Source organism: Labeo rohita, chromosome 19 (assembly GCF_022985175.1).
Source record: "Labeo rohita strain BAU-BD-2019 chromosome 19, IGBB_LRoh.1.0, whole genome shotgun sequence".
Taxonomy (NCBI): Eukaryota; Metazoa; Chordata; class Actinopteri; order Cypriniformes; family Cyprinidae; genus Labeo; species Labeo rohita.
This window is the reverse complement of record NC_066887.1, coordinates 13277587-13302703: the sequence shown is the minus strand read 5'-3', so window position 1 is coordinate 13302703 and position 25117 is coordinate 13277587. Positions and strand designations below refer to the sequence as shown.

The following is a 25117-nucleotide window of genomic DNA, read 5'->3' as shown; positions in this document are numbered from 1 at the left end:
AATGTTATATACTGTAATATAGTCCACAAAAACATAATTTCAGTGCAAAATACAACACTCCATTGTGTAAATTCAGCATCTATTTGATAAAAAAATACAGTAAAAACTGTCATACTATGTACTGTTTAAAACAGAAGTTTTCTTTTTAAAAAATAAGAAATGTTTTATGATGCTCAAGAAACATTTCTTATTCATATCAAAGTTAATAAAAGATATGCTGCTTTACTACTTTTCCTAAATTTAGAACTGTGGTGTATGAAAATATGAATATAAACAGATAATGAAATGATGAAAACATGTCAAACTGTAAATTACCAAATTCGAACAAAAAATGAATATTTACTCATTTTATCTCATATAAAAAGAATGCTTTTGAATGAGCTAACTAACCCGCTATCAAAAAATACCCATTTCTTCTTCTAAAAACATTGCAAGTGCATTGTTAACATTTTTCTTTTCTTTTTTCTTATTTAATTATCATCATGATACATCTTTTTTGCTTTGTCTTTATTATCACTGACAAAATAAAAAGCCTTGTTGTCACGAATAACATAGAACTACGACAAAAACTGGATGGTTAGGTGAAATTTAAGGTTACGTATCCACAGATCCAATAAAATAAAGCTTAGTGTCAATAACTTCCCAGCAGAACAAGACTTACTCTCAGAGGCCAAATACAAAGCAAGTCTATTCCAAAAACTCAATATTTCTCCCTGGTGTGTGCTTCACAACTGCTTATGTATTGACTGTCACACTCACAGGGAAGAAAACTCACTTAAAAACAGAGAACATAGAAAACAAGATATTTATCATTTAGCTTCTGGAAACATATGTGTTTCCAAGACTGATAATGCTAAACGTTAACTGTATGAATATGAATTTACATGCCAACCCACATTCTGCTCATTGCAATTCATCTGACGTTTTTAGGTTTTCCCTGGTCCTGTGGGTTCAACCAGGTCAAATGTAAATAACAATTTAAACAGTACATGGTGGTTTTTGCGCTCTACGATCAGACAACCATTGCCTGAATTGTGCTGTCCGTCTACATGATTTTGCTGTAGAGAACGTTATCGTTCAGGTACTTTGACCATGAGATCAATAGGACACTACAAAGACCACAAGCCTGTAAACTAATAAACAGTGTTCAGTTACTAGCTGTCAACTGTAATGACTTGCAAAGACTTATATGTTGGTCAGGCTTACGTCTTTGTCAAAAAGGCAGTGAGAAAGAAACAGTTTGGCCAGAACACGATCTTGCCAGGAGGTCACTGTCAAATAACTAGGTTAAGACACGGCTCTGAGTGTCTTGTCCAGATGGTCTGGTGTGTGCTGGCAGTGGGTGTGATATAGAAGCTGACAGACTGGGACTCTAAAGATGGATGGCAGGCTCAATTGAGGATCAGAACGTCTTTAAATATTCAGCCTGGGCTACCCCTTCCTATCCTTTAACAGTGAGAGATGAAGAGAGAGAGAGAGAAAAGTGCAGAGAGAGGTTGGAAATGAATGGAACTCTCAGCAAATCATTTTCTAAAAAAAAAAAAAAAATCTATATATATCATAGGGGTCATAAACTGGGTCATAAACTGAGAAACCAAAATTCCCCTGATCTTTTGACATAGTACATAGGTCAATTTTAAAATGGAGTTTTAAAATGAAAACGATCCTCGTCTACACTGACGTTTAACAGTGAAAAAATCTCCAAGTACAGTAAGAAAAAACACACTTGCATTAATGATGCACTATGAAAACAAGTGAATGAAATCTTGAATGCAGTGTTGCTTCTTCAGTAAATACTGTACATCTTGTTTCAGGATGTTTTTTTCTGGAAAACAAGTTAAAAATACTAATTAAAAACTCATTAAGAAGTCATTTTTGTGTGAATGATAGAAAGGCTGAGTCAGTGTGTGATTCATTGGGTGACTACTGAAATACAGTTATTTCATGAATAAAGAAAATGGGTGAATAACTGAGAAAGTGAGTGAGTGAATGACTCAAAGCTGAAATATGCTACATAACTTTTGCCCCGATTTTTGCCCCAGTTTACCATCTGTTTGTGAAAGTTGCAGCAAGTCTGTGGATTTTTACAGAATCATGTAACATATGATAGGCATGACTAGATTCAGACTATAATTCAATCCAGGATATCAAACAAGTTAATATTCTGAGTAGGGCTGCAACGATTTCTCGTTTGTATTTGAGTATTCGATTATAATAAAAAATCCTCGATTGTATTTTGCCTGTGTGGAGTAATCGGCAAAATGCCGGAAGTGGCGCATTCCATACCTCGTTTAGAAATCATAATAAAGCATAATGTTTTTAAGAATGCACAAACGCTACGACGGTTAAATAAATATATTGGATGCAAGTTTAATATATGTGGTTTAATTATTCACATGCGAATAGGTTACGTAAGTGCATCTCAGAGTGGCTCCTTTCACAGTACTAAATGCTGCTGCTACACAAACTGTTATCATTTCCATGCGTGGCTCATACTCCATCTCTGCATGTTGTTGTGAGTTTGGGTTTATTATAACGTTAATCTGGAAACGCAACCTGCGCTATTTCATCAGATTTGTAAGGTAAATTATTTATAAACCTCCGCAAACAGGAAAATACATCATTATCTTCATCAATGCTAACTTGTTATTATGCTTGTTACAATGCTAACTTTGTCAATGCTAACTTGCGATTTCAAAATAAAAGTTTAAACCCTCACTCTGAGTTTACACGTTTTGATGTCCACATATTCAAGAAATGACAGTGGCTGTAGCTTTTCTATCATAAAAAATGGCCAAATATTAAAGATTAAGTGGACATTTGAAGTAAATGTTGTTGAGTCAACATTAAAGGGTCATGAAACCCCCCTGTTTCAGCACTGGTTAGTTCTCAATATAGTTTTGAAAAATGTTGCAAAAGTGGGCGTGATGCGGAGTGGAGGGGGAAGAGGGGAGAGAGTCAATTTCGGGTTCAGACAGTTTCATTTCGCTCCCATTGAGTTAACAACACAAATAAATGCACAGCCATTTGCACTCCACATCGAAAACATATATATGAACGTGCTGTTGCACCTTAAGGCTTATTCTGCAGCATTCATAATCCTTTTGATGGGTTGAGTTAGTTGTAAAAACCGCTATTACACTCACCTTATGAATGAATCGCGTTTGTGCCGAACTCTACTTACAAAGCAAACAAAAACAGTCTCCTTCAATCCATTAAGGTTTCTCTCAGTTATTGTACGCAATCTCACAGTCTGAAGCGTCTGTCATAGCAAATCAACACGCGCTGTCGTGAATAATTAGGCGAAGCATCTTCTCATAGGATAAGAACGCGCAGCCTCATGAATAATTATGAGACACCTACGCGTCATCAAAGTACTATAGTCCATTGCCACGTCACAAAATGTGACGTCAGCATAATGTAGATTTTAAACCCGGAAGATGAAAATAGAGCAAAAAAGCTCAAAATTAACCAGTTTTCTCCAACAGTTAAAATCAATGGATGCTAGCATTGTCATATATGATGTGCAACACAAACACCTCTGCTAAAATCTTAGAAAAAGTAGTCTGGGGTTTCATGAACCTTTAAAGGGGTCATCGGATGCCCATTTTCCACAAGTTGATATGATTCTTTAGGGTCTTAATGAAAAGTCTCTAATATACTTTGATTAAAAATTCTCAATGGTTTTGTAAAACAGCACCCTTTTTACCTTGTCAAAATGAGCTCTGCAAAAATCATCTCATTCTAAGGGGTTGTTCCTTTAAATGTAAATGAGCTCTGCTCACCCCGCCCCTCTCTTCTCTCTGTGGAAAGACGGTCTTGTTTACATTAGCCGCATTTAGCCGCTAAACTTCCTAAGTACCACGTTATAAAGAAAGGCGATTGCAAAGATTCATAAAAAAACGCTTATACTCACTTCTGCTGTAAGTGAAGCTGGATCATAAATGATTTGCGCGAACATAGACGGATATATGTAGATCGGGAGGCGCATTCCCTTCACAAACAAACGGAATCTACTGCATTTTCAGCGGCTCAGATGTTGGGAGTAAATGAAGACCACTATGTTCATTATTACATCCAGCAACACAACACCTCAATCGCTCAATCGGAGATATTCTTGTCTAACTTATATCCCTGCTCTGGCATCAAAACAAGGAAAGTTATTGGACTGTTACAGCTGATCTGAGGTAAGACGCTCATGTCAATTAACTATCGTGGGAGCGACCTCTGTCGGTGTGACGCCACAACGACAGGCTTCTGAGAACGGCTCGATTTGAAATAGGGGATATTAGTTTTACAGATTAATTAAAAACTACTGCATGGATTTTTATCATTATAGGGTAGATGTGTACATACACTGCCAACACACATTAATGTTCAAACAACATGAAAAAGTGAACTTAGCATCCAATGACCCCTTTAAACAGATTAGATCGCGCAGTAAAGTGTAAAAACAATCGTCAGTCCGTTGGCGCCCTCTGTAGGCATTTGTTATAATGCGTAATGTACACTAGCACTATTGTTTATAGTACATTATATATTTTAGCAGTTTTGTTCAATAAAACCATATGATTACTTGCTTTTGACACTTTATTTGAACTAATTATTATTGCCTTATTGCTATTATATATGTATTTTAAGTCATTAAGTCTCACATAATGTGAGTAAATAATGACTGAGAAAGAGGGCGACTGAGAGAATATGATTTTGAGTGATGAAGAAAGACAGAAAGCACAGTAATAGAGTGAGAACTCCAAATAAAGAAGGAGCCCAAAGCAAGCTTGAGCTTTGAGCCAGTGTGAGTGGTGATTGTTCTGGGTGTAGAAGGAGACGCTCTCTAGTGCACTGCTGATAACAGCGTCTCCTTTCTTTTTTTCATCATTTTTCCCTGACTGCCATTCGCCTTCATATTGACAGACAGTTCAATCACCCCTCAGCCAAACAGCCCTCCGATCCTGCGGCCTGCTCACAAATACAGTCTGAAGAGGTGATGTAACACACTATGGGGGGGAAGCCTCTGCGCTGAAGCAGATAAGACTGAAGAGGGTGGGAAACGCTGGCCTGCGGCTGCCGTGGGGTGCGAGGGGGGAATCCCTGCTCCGAGATTAAATCCCACAAACCAGAGTTAATCTCCCCTGCCCTCAGGAAACACACACACACACACACACACACACTGGATTAATCACATCAGAGGGCCGAGCAGGGGAATTCTCTGACCCCATTAAGCTACAGGACGGCGCCGACGCTGCTGCTGAGCATGCCGATCGTCTACGTGATGTATGGCACAATCGCCATGCTGAGATATTTGTCGCACCTACTCTACAAAATGACACTATCACGGAGTGAGATGTTCGTTTAAGATGGTGGATGATCAACATTGGCTGAAAGATCCGAATCTGATCCTGCATTTCCTATAAAAAGGCTTGTTAACCATGAAAAATGACTTCTAATGGACTTACCTTGAAACTGGGTGAATTTGATGGTTCCCATGCGTTCCCCGTTCCTGAACATCACCTGACCCTGCAGAAACACACAACAAAGAACTTTCACAAGAGCTGCTTATCACGTGTAAATGGACAGTTTGCAGAAGTCTCGATTGCACTGTTGAGATGATTCATATCGTGGTACATAATCTGAGTTGGACAGATATATCTTACAGGATCGATTTTCCATCTTGTTGCCATATCCTTCACTCTTGGCACATCAACAAATTGGGAGTGTATAGGTTGATGTCTGGCACAGTGCTTGTTTTTTAGCCCATTTATTAGATTAAAGATCTGTGAATTGATCGCGTTCTCGAAGTAAACATAATTAATTGCAGCACAATTGATTTGTTAAATTAATGGAGCACACAGACGTCTAAGAGGTTGCCAGCTGAGGAGGACTGGAATGCTTTACTGGAATAAAATATAATAAAATAAAATATTGTTGCAGTTCTACAACAATATTGTCTGCATAAACATTTATGTAAATGGGTAAATTCTGCATATTATTTATCAGATATTTCAAAATAAAACATCCTGTATCAGTATCATAACATTGAAGGCCAGCTGAAGAGGACTGGAATGCTTTACTGGAATAAAATAAAATAAAATAAAATATTGTTGCAGTTCTGAATATTATTTTTCAGATATTTTAAAATAAAACAATCTGTATTAGTATCATAAAATTGAAAATGTATGTAAATAGGTAAATTCTGCATATTATTTATCGGATATTTCAAAATAAAACATCCTGTATCAGTATAATAAAACTGAAAATATATGTAAATAAAATAAAATAAAATTTTCATTAATTATTATTTTTTACTGTTAAAATTCTGCATATTGTTTATGATATTTCAAAATAAAACATCCTGTATCAATATCATAAAATTAAAATGTAAATAAATAAAATAAAATAAAAATATATTGATGTCGTTATGCATATTATTTATTAGATAGATAATGTGATAGACTCAAAATAAAACATCCTGTATCAATATCATAACATTGAAAATGTAAATAAATAAAATAAAATAAAAATATATTGTTGCATTATGCATATTATTTATTAGATAAATAATGTGATAGACTCAAAATAAAACATCCTGTATTAATATCATAAAACTTAAAAATTATGTAAATAAAAGTAAAATGATAAAATAAAATAAAAATGATGATTCATTCTTATTTTCATTGTTGCAGTTCTGCATATTATTGATCAGATATTTCAAAATAAAACATCCTGTATCAGTATAATAAAACTGAAAATGTAAATAAAATAAAATAGTAATTAAATTAAATAAAATTTAAATATAAATAATAAAATAAAATAAAATAAATTCTGTATATTATTTATCAACATAAAACATCTTGTATCAGTATCCTAAAGTTAAGAATGTAGGTAAATTTCTTCTTACTTCAGCAAGCACTGCTAATAAAAGAAAGAAGTAGCACAACGGTGAAGGAAAGAATAACAGCAGTCCAGGAAATATAAAAAAGGCTCTTATGAACTTGCAAGTTCTTTCTTGTGCCCTTGAGATATCATCACAACAATAACAAAGTAAGAAGCTTTCGATTAAATGCATCTTCTAAAGGGTAAGAAACCAATTAATATTAAGTACATATAAATAATAAATCACTTCACCCAGTTACAAAACACAACCATTAACAGACGAATTTCCTGCAAAATCATGACTTCAAATATGACGTTAAGTCTCATCAGATGTTGCAGGTTAATCAGGGATATCTGATCAAAGTGCAGACAGGTATATAGCATTTTTACATAAATAGCTTTTAAAAGCTTCATCACTGAATCAAAATATTATCTAGTTTGCTCATTATGTCTTAAAAAAAAGAAAAAGTGTAAATGCGGTTTGCTGTCTGTCTGCCCCTGAAGCTGCCTAATGAGCCATTTAAAAGGATTTGGGATCACTCGGCCCAATAAAATAACAGGTGAGAGGCATACTGCATTACCATGGCAATAATTAGAAGCCCATTAAAACCATGGGAGGCAACTCAGAAGCGATCGTATCTCTAAAAATGGCTGTCTTTGAAGTGCAGAGCAGACTCCGGTCCCACTGCAATACAATTCTTTTATTTAGCGGCTCTGACGTGGGCGCTCTGGATAAATGCTTGCCCTCACAAAACACATTAAAGCCGCAATTCAGAATTATGTGCGTAAACAATATATAATGTGAATGGCAGTGCTCTTTGTCAAATGAAATTTACTGACTCTAAAGCCCTACCTGTGGAAATTTACATATCCTTCATAGTTTCCAAGATTTATGTGCCGAGCGGTGTGTCCTTCTTGTAACATTGTGGAGACAGCGAGCAGAAACGTAGGTCATATTTTGTTGTTTCATTATTAATTTTGCAAACATCTCCTTTTGTGTTTGATTGAAGAAAGAAAGACGAACTGTTCCTTTAAGACTCAAGCTGTAACTGCAGTTGGAGAGTTTTTCTAAATCAATGAAGACTTTCTCAGTTTCTTTTTTTAGACCGGTTTCATAACATTAGAACAGCTGGAAATAGACTGTGTTGCGCTGCAGGTGTGGGCTGAAGGGTCAAACATGTTGATGGCACATTTTATCAGCGTGTGTGAGTGTGAGTCTGTGCAGAGGTGTGGACAGGCCGGGCAGGAGGCCTTATGGAGGTCACACAGGTGTGCAAAGCACCCTCAGGCCTGTAAAAGGGGTTGTGGGTGGAGGTGATGAAGGTGATGGAAGCAAATGATGATGTTGCTATCGAATCAACGAAACAGCTGCTTAAAATAGCAGACAGCAGCTAGTTCAGCCCTGAAATATCTCACACATATACAAAATGACATCAATAGTCTACTGAACATGCAATGACTCCATGCTCTGAGATTTTGAAAACTAGGGTTGTGCTGACACAGTCATATATATATAGATGTTGACTATAGTCCCAACAGTCCACATATGCAGTGCAATAGTCTATTTTCAACTTTTGTAATATAAAATCTGGGTGAATCCAAATGAAGGATTAGTTCACTTCCTGAATAAAAATTCCTGATAATTGACTCACTCCCATGTCATCCAAGACGTTCATGTCTTTCTTTATTCAGTTGAAAAGAAATTAAGGTTTTTAAAGAAAACATTCCAGGATTTTTCTCCATATAGTGGACTTCAATGGGAAACAACAGGTTGAAGGTCCAAACTGCAGTTTCAATGCAGCATCAAAGGGCTCTACACAATACCAGCTGAGGAATATGTCATTTTCATATGTCATTTTTGAAGAAAAATGCAAATTTATATACTTTTTAACCACAAATGCCAGTCTTGCACTAGCCTGACCTTAACATTACATAGTCACGTTTGAAAGGTCACGCGTGACGTAGGTGAAAGTACCTACCCAGTGCTTACAAACCAAAGGTGCAAAGAAAGTCAAAAAAAAAAGGTAAAATGACAATGTCAGACGATTTTGAAGGTGAAGAAAATGACATGGAGTTTTTCTTCCTACACTAGTTTTTCTTCTTCCTAAAATGCGTTTTTTATTTATTTATTTATTTATTAACCCAAATGCTGGATTCAACTTATTGGGTCAATTTATTATGTTATTTTTAATATTTTTACCCAGGTGCTGGGTAGTTTTGCTGGGTCATTTTTAACGTTGTTTTTTTTTTACCCAACCCAGCTGCTGAGTTATAGTCAGAGTGTGGGTTCTCAGCATTGCTGATTTGGTGCACTTCTTCAGCAAAATAAAAGCTTCAGCAAAGTCTTCATTGTGCTGTAAATTGTATTTTTTTATGCAACGCAACATAAGGATGAGATGTCAGTCAGCTGTGTCAGCAGCAGTCACTTTGCATGATGGAAACGCCTTTTGCTTAGCATAAAATAAATGGATTTTATTTGTTATAGTACTGAGTTTAATTTGATGTTAAAATATGTTCTCTAATGTCAGTAATGTTTGATAATGGGCAGGTTTTGGAGTCAGTCACGGCATCAGTTACGAGTGGAACGCGAGGCCACGGTCTGAAGTTCACAGTTACCCCGGAATTTCAGACTTTAGGGACACACCAACACGAGAATTAACACTATTTCGGTAAAAATTGTTACATTTTAATGTCTAAAATGCTTGTTAAACAAGTTTAAATGTATGTAATTTTGTAAACTATGCTGTATTCACCCAAATAAATTCAACTTGTCTTGCATTTTGTCCATGTGTTCTTGCTTAATAATGTTCATCTTTTGATTACTGCGGTTGTCTCTAGAAATTCTGTTTTTAATACGTTTCAGTCCATTTTAAGCCAGCAATATAATAACTTTTAAACAAAAGTTGATTTAAATAAAATAACCCAGAATGTTTGGTAAAAACATTTAACCTAACCAGCTGGGTCAAAATAACCCAGCTTGTGTTCTGTCCAATATTTACCTAGCGCTGGGTTGCCAAATAATCCACGTTGGGTTGTTTTTAACCCAGCATTTTTTAGAGTACCTCTTTGTACCTCTTTGTACACAAACAAAGAACTAACCATGTGTGACCTTTCCAACATGATTGCGTTATGCAAGTCGCGGATGCAGAGCTAGACAAGCTTTTGTGGTTAAAAGTATATATATATATTTTCTATATATTTTTTTTTGTTTCACTAGATAATACCCTTATTCCTCGCCTGGGATCATGTAGAGGCCTTTGAAGCTGCATTGAAACTGCAATTTGGACCTTCAACCTGTTGATCTCCATTTAAGTCCATTATATGGAGAAAAATCCTGGAATGTTTTCTTTAAAAACCTTAATTTCTTTTTGACTGAAGAAAGAAAGACATGAACATCTTGGATGACATGGGGGTGAGTAAATTATCAGGAAATTTTTATTCTGAAAAAAGTTAACTAATCCTTTAAGCATTTCAAGTCCACTGAACAACTTGAAAAGTTACAAAAGTAAGTGGTGCCAAGAAACATGTTTAAGTTACAAAAACTGAAACGTAATAAAAACTGTATATGGAATCGAGTAGGTGAAAGAATGGTTTCTCTGTGACACCAACTGTCAAACGCGGAGAAGGAAGCGTGATGGCCTCCGACTTTTTTTGCTGGATCCAGAGTTGGTGACTTACACAGTGTCACCCTGAACCAAAAAGACTACCACAGCATTTTGAACTGGACACAAGCGTGAAAGCAATTCTACACCTACAGTACAAGTACAACACATTTTTGGAAACTTTGCAAATAATATTAGATTTTCATCAGCTGTTACATGTGCAAAAAGGCTTTGATTTAGAAATTTAGATTAGATATTGATTTTCTACTTTCTGCTTTAATTTCAAAGTACATGAAGCAGTGTAAATTTCAATGGAAACTGAACAAATTAGGTTTTCAACACTTTCAACCAGTATTGTGTCTTGATCCATATACTCAGGATGCTTATATAAGAAAGCAACAAAAAATCGAACTCCTCTTATGATTATTAAAGGGATATTTTACCCGAAACTGAAAATTCTGTCATTAATTACTCACCCTCAAGTCGTTCCAAACCTGTAAGACTTTCGTTCATCTTTGCAACACAAATTAAGATATTTTTGATGAAATCCGAAAGTTTTCTGACACTGCATAGAAAACAACACAATTACCATGTTCAAGGTAGCAGAAAGGTAGTAAGGACATCGATAAAATAGTCTATGTGACATCAATGGTTCATATGTAATTTTATGAAGCTAAAAAACACGTTTTGTGTGCAATGAAAACAAAAATAATGACTTTTAATAATGAAAATTTGCCTTGAATGTGTCAGTTGTGTTGCTGTCTATACAGGGTCATAAAACACTCGAATTTCATCAGAAATATCCTAATTTGTGTTCAGAAGATAAACAAAGGTCTTACGGGTTTGGAACGACATGAGGGTGAGTAATTAATAACAAAATTTTCATTACTGGTTTAATTATCCCTTTAAGACTGCATTTATGTGATCATGATGATTATGTGATGTAAAAGCAGTAATACTGGGAACCATTATTACAATTTAAAATGTTTTCTATTTTAATATAATAATTAAAAATATAATTGGTTGTTGCTGAATTTTCAGCAGCCATTACTCCAGTCTTCAGTGTCCCATAATACTTCAGAAATGATTCTAATATGTGGGTTTGCTGCTCAAGAAAGTATTAATTTTCTACTCCTTACCCCAAACTTTTGAATTGAAAAGTACGTTTTCTTCTAGAACGTACTATCAGAAAGTTGCCCTAAACCTCTCTTAACCAAATGAAAGCAGCACAGCACTGCTCTTCACTCAAAATGATCCACAGAGACTTCTCTAAGATAATGTTTTACTTCCTGAGGCATGCTGGCACTCGATCGATAGCTCTTCTCAGAGGACTCAAAGTCTGATGGAGAAGCTAGAACAGCCCGTTCTGTTGGACAAAGACCCAGCCATCGGTACGAGACAAACCTGATCCTTGTGGGACCACTAAATCTGTTGTAGTCAGATTGCAATCTAGTTTTATGGGACTATGTTCCAGAAGTTTCTCTGCAATCATTCAGCTCTGATGAGAAGAAGTCCTATTTCTAAATCAGAATGTGAGATCACGAATATTGGGAATCAGATCAGCCATTAAAAGATCACTTATACTTACATAATATATATTAAAATGCTGATAATTATTGTTTTGTTATGGTGGATAACAGATAAATGGCCAAGAGTTTTTTTTTTTTTCAGACCTAAAGATTTGCTAAAGATTTTATTTAACAGTGTTATGAAATTCACTTTAAGTGAATGTTAGATGACAGCAAAAGTCATTTAAATGTAAAATTCGAGGAAATTATCAATTAAATATACAATACAGACTGAGACAATTAAATTAATTCTTTCATTTTGGACAGTAACCATACTGATATATCTCCCTTTATATACAAAGGGAAAATAATGGCCAAATGCTCTTATTTACCTTTCTGCTCATATTTCCACTGGTCTTCCAGCAGTATTTTCCTTTTTTATATGTGTTTGTTTTCCTTCCTCTCCATTACGCTTCTACTCTGAGGTCTCGCGGCGCACGCATTGTTTGTTAGCAGCCTGGGCAAATATAAAACATACTCTGCTACACAAGAGAGATAACTGCTGGATAAAAGCTGAAAATGCAGGGCTGGAGGACATACTGTACTAAAACCCAAAATGCCCATTAACCCTCTATTCATTTCCCAAACCAACAGCATTTACTGCAATATCGAAACTCCTTCCGTATTTGTTAGAGAGATAGTTCGGTTCAGCTTCAGCGCGTTCCTTCAGATTTGCTGACTTGCCTTCTTTTTGCGCTCTGTGATTCTCTCTTTTGGCAGCCTGCAGCAGTGCGTTCTCATAAACAAACACACATTCAGTGATGTCTGCAGACGGGACACTCCCTGCATACCAACTATCTCCCTACCTCTTATCTGGCTCTCATTCTGTCAGCTACATCGCATGTTTAGCATTACTAGCCTCCAATCTCAAGTCGCATTCTGAAATGTTTGCCCTCCCTCAGCCTCTCGCAGGCAGTTTGCAGCAATAAAAATGGCCCTCTTTTGACTTTTCAGCTTTAGGAAACAGCTTGACGGCTTAATCTAAAATAAAATCGTGATTGTCACAGTGGCTTTTTTCAGTGAAACATGTTAGAGAATTGTAAAGAGGTCCTAAGAAGAGCTGTAGATCATCAATCAACACAAACGTACCGTCACTCCAAAGAAGTTGGTTTCGTTCATCACGTCCAGGACCATTTTGCCCACCTCGCGGTCATCTACCGTGAAGTTGTGGTACATGTCGTGCCTCTCCTTGTGTCTGAGGAGCTCCATGACGCGTGTGAGGGTCTTCGCAATCACCCAGATGCCATCGTAGGCAAAGCCGTGGAACTTGCTGGCCTCCACTCCTTTCTGCTCTCGCTCGCGGTTGTACTCCCGCTCGTACTCCTGCGGCGTCTGAAGACAGATAGATAAAGCAGCACTGTTTGAAATTTTGGGTGATTCACAAAAAAGGATGCACAAGATGATAAAAATTTTAAATCTTTAAAATCCAGCTTGAAAAGTCTCGGTTACGTACATAGCGAGATGTTCCCTTTCAGTCAGTTACGTTTGACATTATGTCGACTGACGATAGGGGTCTCACTTGGGATGTAACGTCGAACGTGACTGACTGAAAGGGAACGTCTCGTTATGTATGTAACCGTCTCGGTTCCGTATGTAACCCTCATTCCCTGAAGGAGGGAACGGAGACGTTATGTCGACTGACGTTAAGTGGCTCCCAAGTGACACCCCTGACATCCAAGTGACAACCCTGAAAGTGACTGACTGAAAGGGAACACATGTTCTTAAACATATAATATTTGTGTCCATTTTGGTTTTATATATTTTTAAAACCATTCTATTTAACATTGAAATGTATTATTATTTTATTTTACATATTTTTTTATTTTAATCACAAAAATGTAATGTAAAAGTGTAACTTTCAAGTGAAAGTCTCTTGTGCTTAGAAGGCTGCATTTATTTGATTAATAATACAGTAAAAACAGTAATATTGTGAAATATTATTACAATTTAAAATAACAGTTTTGTATTCATATATACTTTAAAATGTAATTTATTCCTGTGATGCAAAGCTGAATTTTCAGCATCATTACTCCAGTCTTCAGTGTCACACGATTTTTTATTATTATCCATGATTAAAATGGTCATGCATTTATTATGTTATATAAAACATTTATACTATTTAATGTTAAAAATGTTAAAAAACATTTAATTTTAAAATGAATAAAGAAGGAGTGTAATTACAATGTAATTACAGTGCAATCTTTCTTGCATCTTGAATTATTAAAAATATTAGGCCTAATCAAGGTTATGAAAATTGTGACCCTGGACCACAAAACCAGTCTTAAATAGCATGGGTATATTTGCAGCAATAGCCAAAAATACGTTGTTATTTTACTTTTATGCCAAAAATCATTAGGATATTAAGTAAAGATCATGTTCCATTAAGATATTTGGTAAATTTCCTACCATTAATATATCAAAACCTAATTTTTGATTAGTAACATGCATTGGTAAGAACTTAATTTTGACAACTTTAAAGGCAATTTTCTCAAAATTAGATTTTTTTCACCTACAGATTCCAGATTTTCAAATAGTTGTATCTCAGCCAAATATTGTCCTAACGAACCATACATCACTGAAAGCTTATTGAATATCAACTGAATGATTAAATGAATATCAGTACGTTTGGTAAAACATCTAGACTAGTGCCAAACCAGTACTAACCAACATATGCTGATCCAAGCTGGTCATTTCAACAGAAAAAACTAAGAAAAGCTCAGCATATCTGTTGAAACTGAATTTCAGTAGGTGAAACTGCAATGCATCATTTTTTCCTATTCCACATGGTGCATTTTTTTTCTGTCAGAAATCGAAAATGTCATTCATAACTCCTGAGATCCCACCGCATTGCAGACACTCACTCTTCCTGATATTCCTTTAATCTGTTTGGCACTGAGAGGCTCAAAGTCCACGCTGATGTAGCCCTCCATGGCTGTCAGCAGCTTCTTCGTGGTGCAGTTTGTAGAGTTTGCCTGCTCCCACCAGTTCCCCTGGTACCATCCTGGGATGATCCATTGGTACTTACTTCCATACATGTTCAGGTTGTAGGCCTGAAGCACACACACAAAATCAGAAACTCAACAGACATATCATTTCAGCCAAAGGAAAAATATATCGACTGCAGTCTTTTTTTCAAAGCTGACACTGCTAAATGTTTTTGAGGCACAAGTACTGTATTTTAAAGAAATCTACAGACCTTTCGCAGTCTGAAGCATGATTTGAGACATGATTTGTGTATGAAGCTGGCTAACTTACACAGCAGAAAACTTTAGCAGCCAGATTCTCATCAAACTGACCGATGATGATCCGAACATCATTATCCTATAGAGAGGGGCAGAGAACAAAATGAAACAGGTAGTTAATGGCTAAAGAGGTTTAAATAAAGCAACTTGATCTCATGACAAAAATGTACCTGTGGGAACCATGTACGTTTTGTGACATTTTCTATGTGAAATGTCCACTGAGTGGTGCTAAAAGAGTGTTTTTTCCCCCTAAACAGATGAACGTACATATGGTAAATTTCATGTGACGTTGGTTTTGTACGTGTTACCACATTTCTGACTTGAAATGTCCATTTAGTGGTACTATAACTCTAATGCTCCATGACGTTTTAAAATAACGTCACTACACCTAAACCTACCCGATGGTATAAACAAAAGTGACATAAAAACGCAAATCGCAAGCATGCCATTTTAGCTTGTTTTTCAATCTCTCATCTTCCAGCTCATTCATCATGAGTTATATTTGTCACAGGATTCATACCCAAGGATTCTGCATCCTAAGTCCAGTTCCATTCCGGCTGAGCTACCAAACAAGCTTGTTATGTCCAAAAAGCAAAAAACGTGGAACTGTAATCATCAAACCATGAAAACGATTACAAGTGCTCGCTGTTTTACCGCCTCTAGTGTTCATTTCTGTCATGAGATCAGGTAGAAATGAAACATATGATGAAAGGTGGCTGGTGAGCAGAAAGGGTTTTGTTCTAAAATGCTCGCATGAAATAAAATTAACATAAAAAATTAATAAACAAACAAGTTAAAATGCTAATAATAATAAAAAAACGGACATTATTGCTTTAATTAAATGGTAAAAATGGTCAAATCTGTCCCAAAATGTTTGCAAATGTCTGAATTACAAGTTAGACGTTTCATTTCTGCACAACTAGAGGCACAAAACTACCAGCACCAAGTAATTCAAGTTCAAATCCAGCTTGGGCCAATTCCCAGTCTTGTTATCCATCTCTTCCGTATCATTTTTTGTCTGTTCTTTCACCGCCTCTATTAATAAAATGGCCAAAAATAAAAGTAAGCAAATTTTCATGAGAAAAACTGCAAAAAATATGTAAGCGTCTTCGCAGCTAGGGTGTGTTGCTTTCCTAGGTGAGACATATTAACACAAGTGTATTACAGAGAAACAGTATCAGCAGTGTGAATTGCTTCATATCCAGAGAAAAACAGAGATCTGCATCTTTAACCAGTGTTCATGCTGCATGATTGAGTCTGTAAATAATTCAGCCCACTTCAGCATTGTGTTTCCACCTCGTCCAGTTCTGCATCACTGAGAATCAATCCATCACTGGAGCAGGATTTCTATACACAAGGCCTTCAAGACAATGAAGCCAAGACTGAGCCCACGAAAACGAATAAACGCATCTGTCATGTGCTAAAGGCCATGCTAACACAACGAGACCTACGTATACTTCGGAAGTTATTAAGTATTCTTTTTCTCATTCTGCGTATCAGGATGTAATAATATCCCTCTCCGCCCTCTTAACGATATTGCTCTTGATTCCAGCAAATGCCAATGAAAATTTCAAGTCAGACAGTCTCGTTTAAGGGGTGCCGAGGCCCAATCCATCAAAAGCGGTGTCACAGCTGCCAGGATATTGAAATGCCCACCAGCGACTTTAAGAAATCATCTCTGAATCTATTTTTTACTTTTTCCTCTTGGGATGTCATCTTCAAGCATGAGGCTACAGGAAGAGCATTTAACATGCACAGCTAATGAGCTGCTCAAGATGAAAACTATCATGTTCAAGCAGGAGTGAAAATAATGACTCCAGTGGGTGGGATAGCATTTTGTCAACAGCTCTGAAAACAGTAGTGTTTACAGGTAAGATCACAGCGGAAGCATTAGATCTGATCGCAGACCTGCTCTAAACTCGGGTACAATGACATAAACGCTGTTTGTGATGGGGCTGCATTCAAACGCTGTTTGAAAGTGTATGTGTGGCCTGTTGTAAACGGTTTCCTTGAGACGTTTCTCAGAGACTGTCTCATTTGCCACAATACCACCCTCTGCTCTTCAGCAATGCCAAAAAACATGCTGAGATATTGGAGCTATTGTGTGAAATACTCCCGCTTCCCTTTTCAGGAGCAACCGCTTGGGTCAGGCACTTCTTGCTTCACAATCAGCAGCCGTTACAAAGCCTGCTGCCGCTCCCGACGGCGTGGGCACTTAACCTGAAACCCTCCAGCTGTGTACGTGGCTCCAGCTATCCTGGACTCCTGGCAGACACAAGCTTCTTCCAACCAGGCAAAATGGAGGCTGGATCCAGGCCAGACTGCCCAAGGATCTCGGTCACCACTCGCTTTGCTTTTATGAAGGCCATGGTTGCTGGACTCTCCCACATATACACAGCAAATGGTAACCCACCTACAGTGGATTTGAGATTCAAAAATGTCAACATTTTGTTTATATAATGCAAAACTGGTGACTGACGCCCCACACACCCATGTCAGTGCGAAATATAATGTTGAATTTACAAACTCTAAGAGTTGCTGTCAACTGGTGAAAAATCTGACCGTGCAAAATTTGAAGAAACTGTTCTTCAGCAGTTCCTCGCCATTTGGGGAATTGCGATAATGGGGGTACTAAGTCAGGCAGGTAATAGAAGTCATAATAGTTTCATGGTGGGGAAAAAAAATGACTCAGCAAAAGGTGGGAACAAACCTGAATGTGGAAACTGCAAAGTAAGGGAACAGCAGACAACAATGGAACAATGGCTTTTCAGATCATAAACACACCGAATGAATTGATCACGGCATTCCTGCCACGTTAGGTGTTTATGAGGATGACTAAGGAAATTTTTAAGCATTCTCTTTAAGAGTCATCCAAAGTTAAAGCTGCAATGGTTAAACAATGACATCACAGCTCATTAGCATATCACATGATTACAGAGTCAGCTTCTCACTATTCACACATGTAAATGAAGTAAAAATTGCCACATCTTTAATTATGATATTTTATAAGGTTCCCCCTAACCGTTAGTTGATGAGAAGAGGCTTGGTCGATCAAAATTGTATTAGTTGCTTAATTCCACAGGAACTGCCAAAGATGGATACATCACTACACACATCGGGCAAATACAGTAATCTCAAGTAGTAGCAACTTTACATTGCCGCTCAATCTAATGTTAGCCTAGAAAAATGTCCGCTATTAAAGTGTCTGTGTGGAGTGTGGAAGCTGAATAGTAGCGCGCTTACTGTATGACTGATGGAGGTGCCGGTGCGGTCACTTGCTCTTAAAATACTCCGTCATTTTTTATCATACAGATAAAAGTAATACATCTTTCAAATCAAGCCTCTTTGTTTATTTGTGTGCACTCAGAATAACAACGAAACGTTGCGCTTTTGTAAAATAATGAAAGCAAACAGGATGCGCTTTCTGCAGTCTCGGTCTTGAGCTCAAAACTTCGAAACTCTGTGTATACTTGTCTTAAAAACATTAAAAATATAGGCTATCTATAGAGAGTGAAATGTCTACTCTTAAATGAACCAATTCAAATAGAAAACAAATATTCTCAGATTATATAATCCGTATGAAACATGTAGGCGCATCCACTACAGCGGAGATGATGAGTCAGTGTCGCCAACTCAAGCCGAAAACAAAGGAAGCAATAGTTTATCAATAAATTATTAAAACGTTAATGCAAGCTCCTTGCTGTTTTTCCCTGACACATTCATAATTATTCTATCTGCCGGTGCGCTGTGGCAAGCTTTTTTTGCGTGCACTTGAGCACTTATTAGGGTATGTAGTCAATTAAAGGCTCATTATTATGATTTATATGGTTTATTAAACGTGCGATTAAGAGTCGACTAATCCTTAAAATGAACGACTACTAGTCGACTACACGTTCTGTTAAAAAAGTACAATTTTAGTTTTAAACAAAACTAATTTTTTGCATTATATAATTACAATATTAATGAAATTTCGATTTTTGTCATATTTTGGTCTATTTTCAGCACAAGCATCACTAAAATTAGACAAATTTACATGAGAGACAAAAGCGCTATTAAAATGCATTTTTACAGAATAGATCTAGAATTACATTTTTTTACCCATTCTTTGAGGGGTACCCCTTCTTTACTGCTTCCAGGGGGTTTTTAGTTTTAACAGACCCCCTAAAGCATGCAGTGAGTTTTGTGGGGGGTATTTGAGAATGAATGGGGGAAAGTCACATGAGAGGAGGCAATGCCTCCATAACAGTATGATTGGATATGACTGGTTATGATCAGCTGTAATTGGTTCATGCAATAAATCCCACCCCTTGTGTTCATGCTCGTTCCACATTTGCGAATCAGTCTGAATGAACAATATAATGGCGTTAATGGGAAGACAAATTAACAAAAAGTAAGTAAACAACTCACACACTTAGATATAACCACTTTGTTACAACAAAACAAGACTTAAAATGGCATGAACACATGATCTGGGGGAGTTTTTAGTGAGTAATCTGCTTTAAAATTTAAATTTTACATTTTTAACAAATCTGTGTCTGTGGCCAATATTTAATGAGCTTTGATGACTGATCCGAAAAATAAAAAAATAGTTAAAAGTTAACTTGTAAAAATAATAGCTGAACATAAGTTCACAAATAAAATATATATTTATATTTGAGTGTGCACTGTAAGCTAGTTATATTTTGTTGCTGGGGCCTATGAGCTCTCTTACCTTTAGTTTCTTCACATTCACACAGGGATCATTAGAGAAACTCTCAGTGTCTGCAATCTGGATGTCTGCCTTCTCCAGCTCATTGGTCAAATCATTCCGCACCTGTCAGAGAGAGAGAGAGAGAGAGAATGAGTGAGAGAGAGAGGGAACTAGAAATGAAAGAGAACTCAATGAAAGCAGGGTTTGTGGATGGCGAACCACCCAGAAAAGTACCCAATCAAAGGCAGCACTCCCTTGCTCTGATACATGTCTCAATTCACTCTAATCTCCTGCCGATCTGACGTTCCCCCTGCATCCCAATCAGCCTGGAGCATCCACGGAACTCTTTGCTCCAGAAGTCCCACTGGGCTTCGGATAAAAACACAACTCCAACCAGCTCTGCTCCCCACAGGCTTCATCCATCCTTGTCCATGGATGCTTTTGAAAAATGGACCAGTTCTTTGCAAATAAAGTCTCAATACCTCCTGCCCTCTACAAAGATTTATGGCGTGAGAATTAAAGCATGTACTATATTGAGCTCTGGTGTATAGTGTAGCACAAAGGGTGTTCAGAAAGCGTTTTTTTCATACACTCAAATAAATCGCTCCAAAAATTCCAGCCCATTGACAAGACATTTGGGTCACACATATCACCCAAAAATTTTCTTGAATATGGGCCAAAATCAGAATATACTGTTCTGTTGAAGATCACATGGTAAAAGACTCTTAGAAAAGCTTCATCTTTAAACTAATACTTTCAAATGCAGTCATACACATTAAGAGAAAGTTCACCCAAAAATGAAAATTCTGTCATTAATTGTTCTGAAGATGAGCAAAGGTCTTACAGGTTTGGAATGACATGAAGTTGAGTAATTAATGACAGATTTTTGGGTGAACTATCCCTTTAAGACTGACATACATATTGATGATGTATGAATTGGCCAAACTGTGTATTTATGTTTTCTCACTTATTTTCTTGACAAATGTGACTGACACACTGCAAGCAGAGAGAATTTGTATCTCATTTCCACTTGCCTTCAGCAAAAATGGACTCCCGCATTCTTTTGAACCTCTGCATTACATTACAAATAGATGCATGTGTTGTTTTGTACTGTTGCTTTGGAAACAAAACCAAATTTTCAAAATCCTAAGTACAAACGTGAGGAGAGCATCAATCAAACTAATACTTTATTATAAATTAACACTTTTTGTTCAGCAGTGATTCATTACATTTTGTCAAAAGTGACATTTATAATGTTACAAATGATTTCTATTTCAAACAAACGCTGTTTTTTTTTACTTTTTACCAGAATCCTGAAAAAATGTTATGCCAGTTTCCAAAAAATATTAAACTCCTTTCAGTGTAAATTATAAGAAACGTTTCTTGAGCACCGAATCAGCATATTAGAATGATTTCTGATGGATCATGTATATATTCATTACATTTTATTCAAAACTTGTGATAACATTTAAACATGATAAATACTGTGAATATGCATATTCAGATGCTTTGTAAGACGTCGATCTCTATCAGCTGGCCTCTTATGATCAAATCACCCGAGACTGATGGTAAAACCAGGAGTAAACAGGGCAATGTCAGATTGTGACAGAAACCTGAACTCATTCTGCCAGACATTACCTGAAAAGCCTGGCTGATCCACATTGTCTTGATTACTGATGCGGTGAGCATATTTGTAGCTTAATGCTGGCAGATCCTAGAAACCCTGTTCCACATGAGCAAGTGTGTGTGTGACTGTATGTGTGGATCTCATGAGCATCTATACACAATACACAAGTGTATGCTTGTGTGTGAGCACAAGAGACCACCTGATGGGAAGATTTAAGCAAGAGGAAAGAGAGACAGAAAGAGAAAGAGACACAGAGAGGGATGGGTGGGTGCTGTGCTGCAAAGGAGCTCCAAAGGATTATGGGATTTGAGAGCTGTCCTAAAGCTGAGGAGAAATGAGCATGATGTGATGTGAAATGCATAATGCATTTATGCACTGACCTGTCAAATGAACCCAGAGAAAAAAGGTAAACAGGAAGCCGCATGAATCAGGTAGAGTGACACAAGAGCACAATACTGGGTGTCAAGAAAGCTCTGCAGGGCTAATTTACCATAAACCTGACATTATTCTCCATCTCACCTGGATACGCAAAGCCATAGGCATGCTGGCTAAATGCCCACAATTTCATGTTTTAAAAGGAGACCATTGTCCAGTTTTCAACATGACCTACTTATACACTGTATGTATTTTTTTAAATTAATTTGAATAAAGAGCCCAAGAGGCTGTACTTAAAGAGGCACCTCAAAATGTTAGCGATAATAGACATTTTAGGACAACTGCACTGTAAAGAAAAGACTGAAATTATATTTTGAAATTGTGAAAAAAAAGGTTGGAGTACGTTTTAAAAAAATACTCATTATAAATATCTCAGATATCTCAAAATTTCACATTTAATTAAATCTTTTACCTTTTTTATAACTTTTTTTTTTTTAGAAATTTACTAGCAATTTCTGAGTAAAAATAGCTTCTACACCATCCCCCCCCTCCCCCCCAGTGTGCATTGACTATTGATTGATTATTTTGATAATAAATAATATGTTGGTTTTTGCAGTGTTGTTATTGTTCTCTAAATATAAAACAATAAAAAATTAGAGATGCACCAATACAAAATTTCTCTGATTCTCTTGATTCTCTTGATACCGATAGTTTAGTTTTCTTAAGTAAAAAATCTCTCCCAACTAATGCTGTAAACTATACAGGGAATCCTCTTATTTGTACACTATTATATTTGATGCTATTTATTTTCAAATATAATAATCACCCTCAAATAAAAACATCTGTATACTGTGCAACATAAGGTAGTTTTCATAAAACTTTGATGTCCTTTTTTCGGTTGAAACGCTGATTGAGCGATTATGAGACATGACACAATTTGTTAAGTTGTACTGTATAATTCAACATACATTGTGATGTTCATTCATGTTTATTCTGGGCTATAACTCGTATTAAAGTGGAAGTTGATCTGACATACATGTAAGAGAATCAAAACATCATATGTGACCCTGGACCACAAAACCAGTCATAAGGGTCAATTTATACATAATCTGAAAGCTGAATATATAATCTTAAATCTTGTTAGGATAGGACAATATTTGGCCGAGATACAACTATTTGAAAAAATATCTTCATGGAACATGATCTTCACTTAATATCCTAATGATTTTTGGCATAAAACAAAAATCAATAATTTTGACCCATACAATGTATTTTTGGCTATTGCTACAAATATACCCCAGCGATTTAAGACTGGCTTTGTAGTCCAGGGTCACATATATTGTTGGAATCTTTTGATAAAATGTACAGGATTTTCAGCTTAGGCTTTGTTTCTTATCAGAAGTAACAAAGCACAAAGCTTACTGAGATAATTGGAATGGAGGAGCATTACAATTAAATTGTGAAGGGAAAACTGCAGACCTGGTACCTCTGACTTGAACTGCAGGTGGTTCATAGGGTCAAATAAAAAGTGTGTTAACAGTGCAACGGTAATGCATTATTATGGTTACACCTTATTTTAAGGTGTCCTTGTTATAGTGTAATTATACATTTAAGTAATATTAATTAACTACATGCACTTACTATATGGTTAAGGTTAGGATTAGGGTTTGGCTTAGGGTTACTTGCATGTAACTATGCAGAATTAATGTTATTATAATAGTAAGTACATATAACGTGTAACAAGGACACCTTAAATTAAAGTGTTACCCATTATTATTATCCTGGACAGCCCTTAATTTAACACCAGAAACATTTTTTTGCTTTTCCTGCATTTTGATTGACAGGAAATAATCAGCCCTGATCATTGGCTGTTTTTAAACAATCGGCCAATGGCAGAAAAGTGCAGTATTGGCTGATACATTGGTACATCGATAAAAAAATCATTAAAAAAAGGTCGAAATTTTAAATAAAAATGAGAAATGTTGACATTTCTTTAAAAAAATTTAAGATTTAAACATTTTAAACATTTTAAAAATTAACAAAAAATAACAAAAGCACAGCAGAATTGCTAAACCTGAAGCTAAGACTAAAATGAAAACTGAAAATCTAAAAACATATATAATTCAAAATATTAATAAATACTATAATAGTATAGAAATAATACTAAATTAACACTAATAATGCTTTTTTGAGTAAATTTAAAGAAGTTGTTCACTTCCAGAATAAAACATTGCTGATAATTTGCTCACCCCCATGTCATCCAAGATATTTATGTCTTTCTTTCTTCAGTCGAAAAGAAATGAAGGTTTTGGAGGAAAACTTTCCAGAATTTCTCTTCATATAGTGGACTTTAATGGGGATTAACTGTCTGAAGGTCCAAATTGCAGTTTCAATGCAGATTTATAGGACTGGACAATCCCAGGCAAGGAATAAAGATCTTATCTTACAAAAGAATCAGTCATTAAAAAAATTATATATATATATATATATATATATATATATATATACTTTTTAACAACAAATGCTTGTGCACTAGCTGGACCTCACGGATTACATAATCTGGCAAGCATGACGTAGGCATAAGTAACAACCCAGTGTTTACAAAGCAAATATGCAAAGAAAGTCAAACATCCTTTACAAAAAGGTTTTCTGCCTTACCCTAATTTTTTTAACCGAAGTATCCAGATGAAGAACTAACCACGCGTGACTTTTCCAACATGATTACTTAATGCATGAAGGCGTGTGTGCGCATTGCAGACCCAGTGCAAGACGAGCATTTATGATTAAAAAGTATATAATTTTTTTTTTTTTTTGAAAATGACTGATCGTTTTGCTAAAAAAGACCCTTTTTCCTTGGCTGGGATTGTGTAGAGCCCTTTAAATCTGCATCGAAACTGCAGTTTGGACCTTCAACCCATTAAACCCATTGATCCAAGTCCACTATATGGAGAAAAATCCTGGAATGTTTTCCTCACACAACCTTCATTTCTTCGCGACTGAAGAAAGAAAGACATGAACATCTTGGATGACATGGGGGTGAATTAATTATCAGGAAATTTTCATTCTGCAAGTGAACTTCTTCTTTAATTAACTGGCATTAGCTTCAGTCTCAGCATTTCCTAAACTCCCCACTTTTC

At 36.2% G+C, this 25117-nt stretch overlaps 1 protein-coding gene across 1 annotated transcript in view; it reads right to left on the bottom strand.

Annotated features, from left to right (window-relative positions):
* Window positions 1-25117, bottom strand: part of gabbr2 (gamma-aminobutyric acid (GABA) B receptor, 2) — a 242494-nt gene that overhangs the window by 69582 nt on the left and 147795 nt on the right. Inside the window, exons 4-8 of the mRNA XM_051136519.1 lie at window positions 20000-20101; window positions 15302-15367; window positions 14908-15096; window positions 13136-13378; window positions 5460-5520 (exon numbers count right to left, since the gene is read on the bottom strand). Of these exons, the coding sequence (XP_050992476.1) occupies window positions 5460-5520; window positions 13136-13378; window positions 14908-15096; window positions 15302-15367; window positions 20000-20101 (661 nt within the window). The remainder of the gene's footprint in view (window positions 1-5459; window positions 5521-13135; window positions 13379-14907; window positions 15097-15301; window positions 15368-19999; window positions 20102-25117) is intronic.